This window comes from Ylistrum balloti, unplaced genomic scaffold (genome assembly GCF_031769215.1).
Source record: "Ylistrum balloti isolate Yb309-2 unplaced genomic scaffold, AGI_CSIRO_Ybal_v1 Utg370042, whole genome shotgun sequence".
NCBI lineage: Eukaryota > Metazoa > Mollusca > Bivalvia > Pectinida > Pectinidae > Ylistrum > Ylistrum balloti.
In genome coordinates this window covers 1,694,426-1,708,928 of record NW_026782099.1, presented here as the reverse complement: position 1 = coordinate 1,708,928, position 14,503 = coordinate 1,694,426, and the positions used below count along the sequence as shown (strand labels likewise).

Here is a 14,503-nt window from a genome sequence, read left to right as displayed (position 1 = left end):
CACTGGTTTTCCACTCATACACGCTACTAGCTAAATATCTACCATGGGCATTGGGATATTAAAAACAAGAGATCGCACAGGGATCTTGGTGTCAACCATTGTTTCGTTTTTATTTGCTGTTTTGAAAGTTAGATTGTTTCCCTTACTTTCTCATCTGTTCCAAAGGGAACATTGATATGTAATTTGTAAGAGATACATTCAGTACTTCTTAAAAAATAGGGACAGCAATCTTTACTAAGCGAAATCCAAAATGGCTGACTGTCGGTCATTCTGTTATTCTGATCAGTCCCAAACTCAAACAGGCACAACTAAGAACAAAGAGGAGTCTATACATGAAATCTGAGAAAGATATCAGACATTTTGTCGTTCTGATCATACCCATAATCAAATGGGCACAACTACAGACATAGGGTAACCTACATGAGAGATCCATTCAGTAATTCTTAAGAAATAGGGATAGCACACTTTACTCGACGAAATCCAAGATGGCTGCCTGTCGACCATTTTTTCTTTTGGATCAGTCTCAAAATCAAATAGGCACAAGAAAAGATCAAGAAGAACCTATAAATAAAATTTAATAAAGATCTTAAAGAAAGACCAAAAATTCAAATGGGTGCAACTAGTGACTAAGGGAAATCTACCGATGAATTTTAAGAAAGATCCATCATGTACTTCTCATGAAATTCCTTTTAGACATTTTGTTTTTCTGATCATTACCAATATCAAACAGGCACAACAAGGGACCATGGGGACTTGCATATAAAATTTAAGAAAGATTCATCAAGTGCTTCTTAAGAAATAGCGATAACAAACTTCACAAAAAAAAATCCAAGATGGCCGTCTTTTAGTCATTTTGTTTTTCTGACCATTCCCAAAATCAAACAGGAACAACTAAGGACCAATGGGGGCTACATACAAAAATTGGGGAAAAAAATCCAACAATTACTTCTTAAGAAATAGCAATAACAAAAATTGTTTACCGACGGACAAACGGACGGACGGCTCGACTGACCGTGGTACCACGGACATAAGGCAATTTCATTAGATGGTAGGCTAAAAACGCACACCTTTAGCTTCTTTAAGCTTTTATGCGGCTCAAGGCTATTCATTTAAACAAACTTGAAATCCCTGAAACCCATTGGAAAAATCATGACCCTAGGTCTTTCCGTTATGAAGAATCAGGGAGTCATGGAAGATTTTAGCATGTTTGACAACTGTGACCTTTAAAAAGGGTGAAAGTAACTTGTTTGCTGAATGCACAAACTTTAAAGCCTTGCCCCATCACCAACCAGATATCACGACAGTGAGTCTGAAGAAAAACTGTGAAGATGGATGGACGCCACTCCACAGTATAATTTATATGGACTTTTGGGCGTACGAACTAACAATTTAAGACTGCAATTATATCCAAGACATCACTCCAACAGACTTGTGAACATCCACAGCATAGGTACAAAATTGACAACTAAACATAATATCATCATGATTTTATCAATAAGTTATTTTCTGATTCTCATAAACAAAAATTCTGCTAATTAACAAATCATCTGGAAATAATAGTAGTAGTTTAATAAATGTTATGATAAAGCAATATTTCCCTGTAGGTTGTTAGTTCCTTGGTTTGCAACTCTACAATCTACTCTATATGGTTTCACTTTCAATTAAAAGCTTTGAAATATAACAGCTAGATAAGTTTGATAATACAGAACTGACAGCATCAAATTAATATCATAGTGATAAATTATTTGATACCAGTAAACGACACTGCATTAAACATTGTTCCAATAAACTGAGTTATTGTTGTCAATTGCTAAAAGTCATCTTAACTAACGAAATCTCTCAATTATGACGTCTTTTACATATTATATATTGTATGACCTTTCCATTGATGTGGATATGTTTGTAAATATATCTTGAAGTCTTGGCTTCAAGGTTGTGATTTGAAGTAAAAGTACTTCACACAGCAAGGTTGTTTCACTTTTGATGTAATGAATATGTTGTTTGACATCGAAATACCAAGGCATAATAACTGCAGATGACTGCATATGAAAGTAATAAATTCTGCATTGGATAAAAAATTTTCAGTTGAATTAGCCTTAAAGCACGAGAAACCATACAGAGTATATTGCATACAACTGCTACATAATATCTGGTGAGTGATGAAAACACTGTACAGTAATTTATAGCTACTATCTATAGTATCTGTGACATAATCACATCTAAGACCTAGTAGAAAGTACCTTATATATGCACCAGTCTGGCTCTACGAAAGCAATAATAAAAGATTATCCAGGTATTCTACAAGGGTTGTGTCTTACTTGATGAAAAGTGACCACACACTGATGAGGACAACACCTGTCTCTAGTGTATTCATTCACAATAGCTCTATCTCTAGAGTATAGTCACCATACTGGTGTCTCTAGTGTATTAATAGTCACCATACAGATGTCTCTAGTGTATTTATAGTCACCATACAGCTGTCTCTAGTGTATTCAGTCACCATACAGGTGAATGTAGTCAAACTTCTAGTCACCTTACAGCTGTCTCTAGTGTATCTCTTACATGATTTAATGGTGGTCTTACCTTACAGCATCCTCATATTAATATTTGTTCTCTAGGACTCCTGATTAGCACTACATACAAAGTTGACACTTAAAGTAATGATAGGATAGCATTTAGCACATTATAACATAGAAATCAATATATGTGCTAATAGCTTCAGGATAGCACTACAGCGTGTACAGCAATTAATAAGCTTAACTTTTGTGTTCCATGCAATATATGATATGGTACAAACATAAAAACAAAATGTACATTTCATATTATCTTGTACACAATATACAGTTTACAGACACAAGGGCCTTTTATTATCATATATCAGCAATATACACAGGGATCTAGTATTATGCTAAAAGACACAACTATACAGAGTCAATATATAATTATCTGATAGAAACAAGTTCCAATACTTTACAGGTCATGTATTCTAAATACAAATTAGTGATTATAAGTCAGAGTTAAGGTGAAAAAGCATCCAATATTTTTACAATTGTATCATATCAGATCAATCTGTAGGCAACACTTAGTTCATGTATGTTTTCTAAATTTCAAACACTACATTATACTGTTAATTGTGAGATTAAGAGACATGGAAAAAATTCTATTGAAAATGCAATTTTGTAATTTATTTTCCTGCTAATTTCTACAGGACATACAACAAAGCCAACAACTGATCACATTTCTTTGTATTTGTAATCCTTACTTCCGGTGGATATTTGTAATCCTTACTTCCGGTGGATATTTGTAATCCTTACTTCCGGTGGATATTTGTAATCCTTACTTCCGGTGGATATTTGTAATCCTTGTACATTTGTATATGAAAAAAAAAAATTACTCATGAATCTTTATTAGATAAATTAACAATACACTTATTGCACCAAAAAAGTTACTAATTCAACAAAGTCAAGAGAATTGCAAGGGAAAAATTGAAATCAAAGGAAAGAAAATGACAGCAACAAAGTTGAATTCATACTTGGTGTTTAGAAGTAAAACATTCTCTACATGTCATGGTTTGCAGTAAGTATTGAGTACAATATACATGGAGCAACAAGATACAAAAATCAGGTTAATTAGTCTACTCTGACTTATACTACTCTACTCTTGTAATTACAAAAAATTACTTAACCTCCATATTAGACAAACTGGTGTTTCCTGGTTCATACATATATCATCAAGTTACAATCAGAGCATTTTTTATATACAATATATTGACTTCAATTTTAAACACTATAACATGCATTTCTTAATAAATACAAGATATTCCATAAATATGTTACATAACTCATCCATTCCAGAATACTTCTGCTTTCTAAATATCATATAGGTTCAGAATAAAGGTTTGTGCTTCTAAAACCTTTCAAAATATGAATAAGAAAATTGGTGAAGATATTAGTGTAACAGAACTGCTGTAAAAGACAGCGTTATATTAAAAGGGAACTAACATGACAGATACACACAGTATCACAGCTACTCTCTGCACTCGTGCCATACAAAGAAATTCCTTTTCAGATCACGATCACATTTCATAAAATAGAGTTCGCCATTGTATCCTAGGAAGAGCAAACTTGCAGCCTATCAATGTAAAGAAGAAGCATATCCAAGCTCTGGCAGCCTATCCTAGTAAAGTGGTCATTAACACAAAAAGGCTGTAGTCAAGTGTTCCTATATCTAATATTTCCTCTTTAGTGTAAGGGCGAGGTTGAGTGTAGGGCCTAAATGATGTGAACAAGAAAGATCTGTATTCACATTGTTTATGATACTACACAACCACTGAAAGTGCCAGGATCTTTATCTGACATGGGTGTTTCCTTTTCCTTTACAGGTGGGAGGTCCTCAGGCTTCTTACTCTTGTCTTTGTTCTGAAATAGATATTTTTTACTTCTACTTTAGTACCAGAACCTACTTGCTGATTACATTATCTAGATTAAAGAAACAAATAAGAGTGCAATCTGGTGCAGCAAACAATTCACAAGATAATACATTAACAAGAGAATTATGGACTTCCTTTTTCCCATCCCATCATATAATTCCAACTGAAGAGCCTTTAAATTGAATATGGCAATGCATCATGGTAGAACTTTCTTCAACATTACCTACGATATATTAGAAAATCTTCAGGATTATGTTAGGACAACATTCTGAGTTTGCATGATGTAATTTCCTAAGAAAAAATTGATAGCAATTTTATGGATAAAATAAGTGATTTCTAGAAATAAAGGCTTCACTTTTATAATGTATACATGGGACAGTGTTTTATAAACATATTAGAGACTTAAACTTACCTCCTCAGGTTTCGGTGCCATTTTTGCATTCATTTTTTCATAGACTTCCTTGGTCCAGAGTGGGCTCATAGTAGGAAATGTAAACACCTCAGGTGCTACCAGTCCATAGGTGGCCTTCAACTCCAGCAATGGTGCATCAAATGGAACCTTCTGGTGGTAGCTACCAATCAAGTGTATTACAATAATAAATGCTAGAGCATTATCCTATATCAGAATAGAATTCACTTTGTACAGGATTTGATATCAAGTTTATAACACAGACAAACTATCAAGTTTATAACACAGACAAACGTTTGTTTTGTCACTACATACATCCTTATTAATATAGAATCTTGTTTTAACACAAAACAGAGGTCAATGATATACAAAGCTCACATTTTTCTTTCCTTTAATAAATAACGTAGAGAAAATAAAGCTGGGGATGGAATTTATTTGATTGTACCTTTGTATGACTTTCTCCAACATGAACATGTATTTTTGATCCATACAAGTAATGAAATAAGAGTCAAATGTCTTAATCCATTTTATGTTTTGAAGTAAGAAGCAGTTGCCTGCCAAAGTTTCATAATAGGACCAAAAACACCTAATATTTCTAATATTTTTTTTCAAATATATAGACGGTGTTTGGACATTTGACACTTGTGACCCTGGAAGAAGGTTGAGGTTAATCTCATTAAACATAAAGCCCTTCATTTAACTATATGTTTCTGCCAAATATCAGTCCATGAGCCTATTGGTTATTGAAAAGTTGTTTAAAGACTTGACCATATTTGACCTCTGTGACACTGAAAGTGTGTCAAGGCCAAATATTTGAAGAAAATTGGTTGCCCTTCATTTGAGCATGCAAACGGCCAAATATGAATACCCTGGACCCGGATATTGAGAAGAAATTGTTTACAAATTTTAACATTATTATACCCCAGTGACCTTGACACTGGTTGAAGGTCATTAATTAGGACAAATTTCATGGCCCTCATTCCAGTATGCTACAGATCCAATATCAATGCCCTTGGTACCTTGGTTACTGACAATAGTTGTTTGAAGGGAAAAGGTTGATGGCCAAAGGACAATGGATGACTGCAATACAACGTAAGCTCACTTGTCTTCCAGCAGGTGAGCTAAAACCTGTTGTAGATGGTATCAGGTGAATATCACTTAGCCTATACTCAGATGGGGCACTGTATAAATATCTATTCAACATTCAAGAACCAAATAAAACCAGGTATGTTTATTGACATATAGGGTTCAATGCTGGTAGCATGTCCTCTATATAAATATTCACTCCAATTCTTTATAGGCCCATTACACTGCCTCCCACTCAGCCAGCTACCAATAGCTTTTTTACTTAATCTAGCCACCATACCTTTATATATTTTACATTTCGACAGGTTTGGCCTACTGTCATTATCAACTAGAAGCAACTCACATCATTCCATTTTCCCTATCACATTTTTCTAAGGTACGTTTCAGTACAGGTCCTGCTTTTCGAAAAAACAGGTGATTTGCTGGGCGAGCGAAGGTTCCAAGTCCTTTAGCTGATGCATATTCCAAACATTGCTTTTCTGCTTGTCCATACACTATAAATAGAAAAATGACATATTTAAGCCAACGTCAAGTAGCTTGAACATTAACCTGTGTAGGAAATTTCCAGTAACCAGATTATATTTTATTGTCAACTGTGAATTATAGCAGAAATGGTGAGAGAAAAGACTTACAACCTTGGACATGACCTGAATTTATTTCCTCTCATGAACAACAAATCAACCAACCTAAGTAAAAATATCCATTATCACTTATCAATTCCACTATTTGACATCAAAAAATGCACCTGTATACTAAACTTGGTAAAAACACATACCAGGTACAACTTAAAGAAATAAACAAGTGCAGGCCAAAAAATGGCATAAAATGGACGATACTAAGGGAAGTTACAAGTAACAATATGTACAAATCAATGAATTCTATAACCAACTATATATATAATCAAAACCTTAGCCCCTATAATGTACCAGCAGGACAACTTCGGTATTAACTGAGTTTGCCTGAGGTAAATTTCATCAAATAGAAATTAAAACATCTGACTGATGGATGGGTGGATTGACTGTTGGACAGTGCCTAAATAATTACTTCAGTTTTTGGGGGTGTTTTCTGTGAAAGAAGGATGATTAAAACCTAGTTGTTTTCTCATGTTTGCCGATGTATAATCATGAATATATGAATAGGTTCTTTTTACTTCAATATCTTCTCTGCATCTAAATCAATTCCTGAGTTATAGTTATATATTTAAATCCATTCCACAGTTACTTCCCTTCATCATATCCATCATAATTTCGAGGAAACTGCCTGGATATTAAAATTTCCATTAACACTATGACTAGAAACATACTGTGTGATGAGTTTTTGTTGATAACCTTTGACACGTCTCAAAAATAACCAGATGTGTCCATTTCCTTCCCTCCTGATATTGTTACAAGACAATTACATTTCACTCCCTTCTGAGGTTCTTATAAAACACTTACATTTCACTCCCTCCTGTAGTCCCCTTACAGCATCACCACACTTGTCTTGTGCCAAAAGTGTCTCTCCATGGTAACAATGGGCCTTAAATGAATACCAAAAACAGAATGCATCTCTTTATTATATAACAAACCCGATAAAATTCAAATAGTTAAAACCTGAATTATCAACATATATCACAGTCAATCTTACCATATAGGTAATACAAGCAATGATTCCTACTAAAGTACATTAGTATTGTACTATTTAAGTGACCCATTTACTGCTTTAATAAACAGTAAGTTAACTTGCATAATGACTAAGGCTTGATGTCCAGGTCACATATCCTAAACTTATAAATATCAGGCCACATTTCATATCTCAGTATTAAAGTCTAAAGCATGCTACATATTCCCAAAGACAATCATTGGAAACTTCCAGGTTATGATTTAGCTGAATTATCAGACGTTACAGGTGTGACAACATATTTGGACATTTTATCACATTCTCTGAAAACTTCTAGCAACCATTGTTTCTTGTCAATAATCCTGTCCGTACAATCTTTCAAATATTGAGAAATCAACATGAAATGTACATATCAACAAATTAAATAAAATGTATTAACAAAGTTGTATCAAAACATCTACTATCTTCAGAATTATCTAACACAGAAAGGGACATGAATTTCTACTGTTCTGCATTTTTTTTTTTCAAAATAGTTTTTTTTTCACATAGCTATAAAACTTATCTTGAAATCAGAGTGTACCTGGTGTCTTTTAAGACTCAGTTTTGTTAACTTGACTGATTTTGTTTAACCTTTTAACAAACTCTTCCATGAAAATACTGTTTATGAACAATTTATACCAATAATTTTTTTTATAAAATCTACTGTTTCCTTGACATTTTAATGTGACCATGATGAAAACTCTTATCTGTCTTGCCAGACATTAAAAGTTTGTTCAAAAACAGTAGATGTACAGCAAATTGTCCCTTCATAACTGTTTATATGTATGATCCTTCTACTGGACAGCTAATTCATTTCTGAATAATGTCTCAGTTACCTACATTAACAAAACCATTGTGTTTAAAGATAAAGATGTAATCTTTTATAGCCTCCATAAATCTCCTGCATGATTACCTATTGCCTATAATTGTCAATCGTTATCTTTGCACAGCATTGTTGTTTTTCTCTTTTTATATACATTTGTAAATATGTTTGAATGAATAAAACCTGTGATATACAAAACAACATGAGCTTACATATGCTGTGTAAAAACTGCACTTCAGCTGACAGTACTTGCGCCATTTCAGTACCACTTTGTCATCTAAACTGTTTAAAGCATCATCTAAACACAAGAAAGACAAGTTTTGTTGGCAGACATTCTTAATGATAGTGAATATCTAAATACTGAACAAATTTCTTGATATAGAATCAGACAATTTATTCAATCCAGTACCTGTTCTATAATCACATTTCTAATTCACTAAAATCAGGATACAAATTCACAAAACATTTTTAGATCGACAAGAGGTTTTGTTTACACATCTCACCTGCTTTCTGGTACATTTGTGCAGTTTCATAAGCTAAAGATGCGATCAAAGATGAAGCATGCTTCATCTCAACAGCTCTGGCCAGGGTTACTGTAAAAATCATACACGAAGCACAAAATTAACATACAAGAGGCAACATCATTACACAAGGGAAACTGGCAAGCAAATTGAGAATGAGAAATATCTTTCTGATCAGTATCATAAACAGACAAGGCACACCTGGGGATCTTAGATATGAAAGACCAATACAGTATTTCTCAAGATAGAGCAATATCAATCTTATGGATGGACAGACAGGTGGTGGACAGGGTCATATCACAAACAAAAGGCAAAGTAAACAAACACCCCATCATCTAACGATGGTGTGTTAAAACTATTCCTATATCCTTCAAATGAATCCTTACTTAAGAATAATTATTACGAAAATTTGATCACCCAAAGACTCACCTTCTTGAGCCTCTGCAGTACACTGGTGGATGTAGGCCTCCAAGACCCGACTGTCTGTATCTATGGCTCCTTGGGTATTCTCAGACAACCGAGAGATCAAATCATCCTAGAGGGGAACACATTTCCATTCAAAATATTTGAAAAATTATCAGAAATATGGAGCAATAAAATTTACAGATTAAACATCTAGAGTAAGAAAAATATACAACAGATCCCAGAGGGATCTTGGCATCCACCATTGTTTGATCTTTATTTGTCTTTTGAAGGTTAGATCTTTTCCCTTTCCTTTCTCTTTCCTTCTATGTTTTCGCTCTTAATGATAAGAAATTTAAACATTTCTTTGCAGGTAGCAATAATAATCTTTAAATGCCAACTGCCAAATCTATGATAATGATAACATGAGAACTTCTAAAGCAGAATTTTACAAAAGAAAATTCAACCTCGCAAGTTCAACTCTCTGAAGTTATATAACATTCGATAATTTCAGTAATGAAATATCTTGCATAATTAAATGATTTTGTTTTCACCTTAACAAATGTAAATAAGCCTGCAGCGACCCTCAAACATTTGTGAACCTCTTTTGCTTCTTCCATTTCTGGTCTGAAAAGAACATACCAATATAAAACAAATCTCAAGAAAAGGACATATGTGTATTTATCATAATTGCACTAGTGACATGTGTAACATTCATAACTATAAGATTCTGAATAGGGATGGGATTTAAGTTATGATCATTTATTAAGCGTAGTATGAATATATGTCTATTTCAGGAGTTCAAGAACTATATATACCTTCAGTATTAAGCTCTGAGCATACTATTTTATACTTTTATGTCTATTTATATAATTTTCATAATAATACACCAATTGACTATAGTTTTCTTAAACAATTTAATAAATTTCTTTAATAAATACAACGCAAAGTATCAATTACCTTTCTCCAATGAAATCATATTATATCATAATCCTCCTCCCAAGTTAACTAACATCTGACATTGGAAGAGCTAATTATATTTTGCCTTCGTTTTATCAATTTTTAGTTTTACTTATGATTTCAGTATAACAGGTTTTTTGAAAGTTTGGAACAGAAACTGTTTAACAATTATATCACTAGAAGTACTGACCTTCAGATAATTATTTTTGAAGGATTTTGTTCTGACGAGTCCAGAGAGTTATTTCTAAAAGTTTGACAAGTCAATTCACATAGAGACATAGTGGGTTCTCAAAAAAGAGGGAGTCCTACAGCAAAGTATGAGACCAGGTCTCCAACATCTGGGTCCTAAAATCACTTCCCTGACACTTACTCTTCCTTTGCAGCAAGTTTGGCAGCATGCTTTGTGTACCACAGTCCAATGTTAATGGCCATAGAAGCTGCCTCAAATACAGCATCAAACTGTTCCCTGTAAACACAGATACTATTATATAGCATCAAACTGTTCCCTGTAAACACTGATACTATAACATAAATATACAGCATCAAACTGTTCCCTGTAAACACAGATACTATTATATAGCATCAAACTGTTCCCTGTAAACACTGATACTATAACATAAATATACAGCATCAAACTGTTCCCTGTAAACACTGATACTATAACATAAATATACAGCATCAAACTGTTCCCTGTAAACACAGATACTATTATATAGCATCAAACTGTTCCCTGTAAACACTGATACTATAACATAAAAATACAGCATCAAACTGTTCCCTGTAAACACTGATACTATAACATAAATATACAGCATCAAACTGTTCCCTGTAAACACAGATACTATTATATAGCATCAAACTGTTCCCTGTAAACACTGATACTATAACATAAATATACAGCATCAAACTGTTCCCTGTAAACACAGATACCATATCAAAAACATACAGCTTTAAATTGTTCCCTGTAAGTACCGTAATTGAGACACTGTTTAAATGGTAGAGTTGAGACTGGTCTGACCGATGTCACGCAAAAACACAAACTCAATTGCTGTTCTCACAGGTGAGCTATAATTGTCTAGTAATTCTCATCCACTTAGGATAAGAAAGTTTCCTTGTTAAGTCTTTTTGAATCACCTAATTTAATTTGCATTATTTTAAAGTTAAAGTCACTCACATTGGGGTATTTCCTAGAAGTGTATTGGTCCATTTGAACTTGATTGCTTTTCTCAATTTGTTGTCGCCCTCCTCTCCGAATGGCTGAGTGAGACCCATAAGCAGACAGAAGTAGTCAGATGTTGCCTTCTCAACTGTGACTGGATCATGGTTTGGATCAGTAAGTAACTCTAGTAATTTATTCCTACTTTGCCGCAATTCACTAAAATCAAAAGACAAGCAATTAATGTTTATACTACAGGTACATGAAATATATTCAGTAATTAAAACAATTGATGGGAGATATTTACTGATTTGCATGTTAATCATCACAACATTGTCCAATATCTGTAACAATAACAATAGTAATGCAGGTGAATCTCCCAAATACACAACTTTGAACTTCCATCAATGTTTTCAATGTTTTACTTTCATTTACATGCTTAAGTCTCCTTTCAGCCTAATCAATAATTATACAAGTTAGCAAATATGCTCTTTTATTAGGCCTGGGTTCGTATGCATAAAAATTCTAAGTATTTTTCTTAAATGTTTACTTAAATACACCTTCAACCTACTTTCTTAAGCAAGTTGCTTATTTTCCGTTGCATAAAAATTCTAAGCATCATGCTTAGTTGTTTTTAGTAAAGCAGATTGCAACCTTCTTAAAATACTAGTTGCTAATGAAGCGACATACCAATCCCTGTACTTTTTGTTTACAAACAAAGGCACGTGAATGAAAACCCGTGCCCGGTCGTCTGCTTTTTTCAATCGCATTGAAGTTGTATGCAGTCAAAATGGTCTAAGAAACGGGAGAGATGCCCTGCAAGAAACGAAAACCGAACTGGACTGCCGACGAATGTTTCCATCTCACGAAACTCGTGGAGGAAAACAAAGCTGTGCTGAGATCTAAGTTTGTGGCTGGGATAACAACCCAGAGGAAACGAGAAACTTGGAAAAAGATAGCTAATGCTATAAGTCCGTCTTCCACCATATGTCGATCGACTGAGGAAGTTGAAAAAAATTGCATTATCTCCATATGAAAGGAAAATCGGAGCTGTCCGATCACAAAAGGCAGACAACAATGACAGGTAGGTTACGCGTATACATGATGGTTGAATTACGATAAGTTCATTCTGCACATCGTTCTGCAGACGACATTTAAGCTAGCAGTAGTTAGTGGGCTCAAATGTACCAAATACACTTTGACATAACATGTGAAAATATAAACGTTAAAATTATCACCGCTACAAAGTTGCATTTCCCCAGTAGCATAATTTCTTAATGCAATCATAACCTGCAAATGTGGAGGTAAGCTGTGGTTTCTTCCCATCGCAGGTGCGATATCGTCTTTATCAATATCAATAATAAAAAGAATTCCCTCCCTATCAAATCTAAATCTCTGATAAAGTTCAAATGCATCAAAGTTTTGAAGTGGGTCAAACCCGTCTCTAAAATGTCTTTCTCGTCTCAACGCCCTTGCAAACTGTTGAAGTGCATTATGCTGTCCATTAGCGGCGGCCATTTTGTTGGAGTTAAGTAACTTGCTTAAAAATTTAAGACTGGCTCAGAGGTTGTTTAAAGATAAGAATATTCTTAAGAGATCAGAAATTTTATGCAACCCACTCACAAAGATAAGTGAGATGCCAAGCACAAAATCCAATCTGCTAAGCAGAGTTTTTCAACTTAAGCATATTCTTAACCACTTAAGAATTTTTATGCATACCAACCCTGGTCTTTTTCATCTTGATAGAAAACACATATGGATGATCTATATGACATTTATAAAAGGTAAGCACTCAAAAATATCAAAATCTTACTAATTTCACACCATTATCCATATGTGCATCATATTTCTTTATCATTATCAGGTGGATGCATATGATTAAATCTTTCCATGACTTTACTTTTGTCTTTGTCAGACAAAAAAATACCATTGCTGATATTTCATTTAAACTAAGCTAAGTACATCTAGTTTGAAGAGTTCTGACCATATATACTTGATTTTATTTTTGGCATGGTCACGACTGACAGTCATAATTCCTCCCTATCTATAAATATTCTAGCAACACTTGTAAGGATTGATATTTAGGCAATGTTTGGTATATTTAACAACAACACGATAATTAGAAATCAATTTAATTTGATGGAAAGATAAAACATTTTTCTACTAACTTGCATATGTGTTAAAGAAATCAAATGACATAAACCAAGTATTTTCACTCATTTCCCCAACAACTTTACTTTCCAGCATATTTACAATGGTCACCTATGTGAAGATCTCTCTAGACTTGTTGCTGTAAACTGTCATTGCCCCGATCTCGCAAGAATTTACCTCTTGGTAGGTTATCAATGACAATATTGATATATATTCATCACAACCATGACAAAATAAGATTGTGGATAATCATGACCCCTGCGGACTGGCTACATCATGTATAACCCGGTCTCATTTAAAGAATATGGAATTAATTTGAAAAACCCTGGAAGAAGCTCCTGACTTTCTAAATATTGGTATTGATATATAGTAAGTCGCCTTAATCAGCATTGTTTAGAGGGAATTACCCTTTGGACAAGCGGTACAGCAGTGTCCGTTCGAACCCCAGTGGAAGCGATGTGTTTTTTGCATTACCAGATTACTCCTTTCTAATTTCCATTACAGTACACTGTCTTGTCATACACCATTTACAAACCATGTGACAATAAATCATATACATACATAGTATTCGTTTGTTGAAAAGTACATAAGGTGTTATACGATACAAAAATGACCAAAATAGCCCGAAACCAAATTGTAATGATGGATCTCGTGACTTCAGCGACATAATGAGTCAACTAGGCAGGAGATACAATATATAGTCGTGAAGTTAATAATCCACACTTCAAGCCTCCATATCAAAAGAAGAGTATTACTTAAATATCCGCCTTGTCTTTTCATCTGTTGATACTCCGCGTAATTCGAAAGTAAGCATTGCAGTCGCCTTAAGTGGATTCCTATGGAACCAGTACGCCATCTTTGTTGACAATTTTTCTGCTGATTAAACGCCACCTGTGGTTGAAAGGAAAGATAACTCTTGTTTTAAGAG

General features: G+C 34.0%; 1 protein-coding gene across 1 annotated transcript; it reads right to left on the bottom strand.

Annotated features, from left to right (window-relative positions):
- Positions 1–1,470: 1,470 nt before the first annotated feature.
- On the bottom strand, positions 1,471–14,436 carry LOC132549083 (BRO1 domain-containing protein BROX-like). The gene is made up of 11 exons (XM_060212990.1): positions 14,331–14,436; positions 11,443–11,643; positions 10,639–10,734; positions 9,863–9,935; positions 9,336–9,441; positions 8,889–8,978; positions 8,598–8,683; positions 7,361–7,442; positions 6,268–6,418; positions 4,842–5,001; positions 1,471–4,418 (listed from the first exon to the last, which is right to left on the bottom strand). Exons 1-11 carry the CDS (start codon positions 14,429–14,431, stop codon positions 4,311–4,313), a joined length of 1,254 nt encoding a protein of 417 aa, XP_060068973.1. The 5' UTR covers positions 14,432–14,436; the 3' UTR covers positions 1,471–4,310.
- Positions 14,437–14,503: the final 67 nt, after the last annotated feature.

Excerpts from the sequence above, each read along its gene's own strand:
- LOC132549083 (XM_060212990.1), bottom strand. The coding sequence starts at position 14,431 with ATGGCGTACTGGTTCCATAGGAATCCACTTAAGGCGACTGCAATGCTT. Across the intron at positions 8,979-9,335 it reads TACTGCAGAGGCTCAAGAAG|TAACCCTGGCCAGAGCTGTT; the intron begins GTGAGTCTTTGG and ends TGATTTTTACAG. Across the intron at positions 4,419-4,841 it reads TGGCACCGAAACCTGAGGAG|AACAAAGACAAGAGTAAGAA; the intron begins GTAAGTTTAAGT and ends TATCTATTTCAG.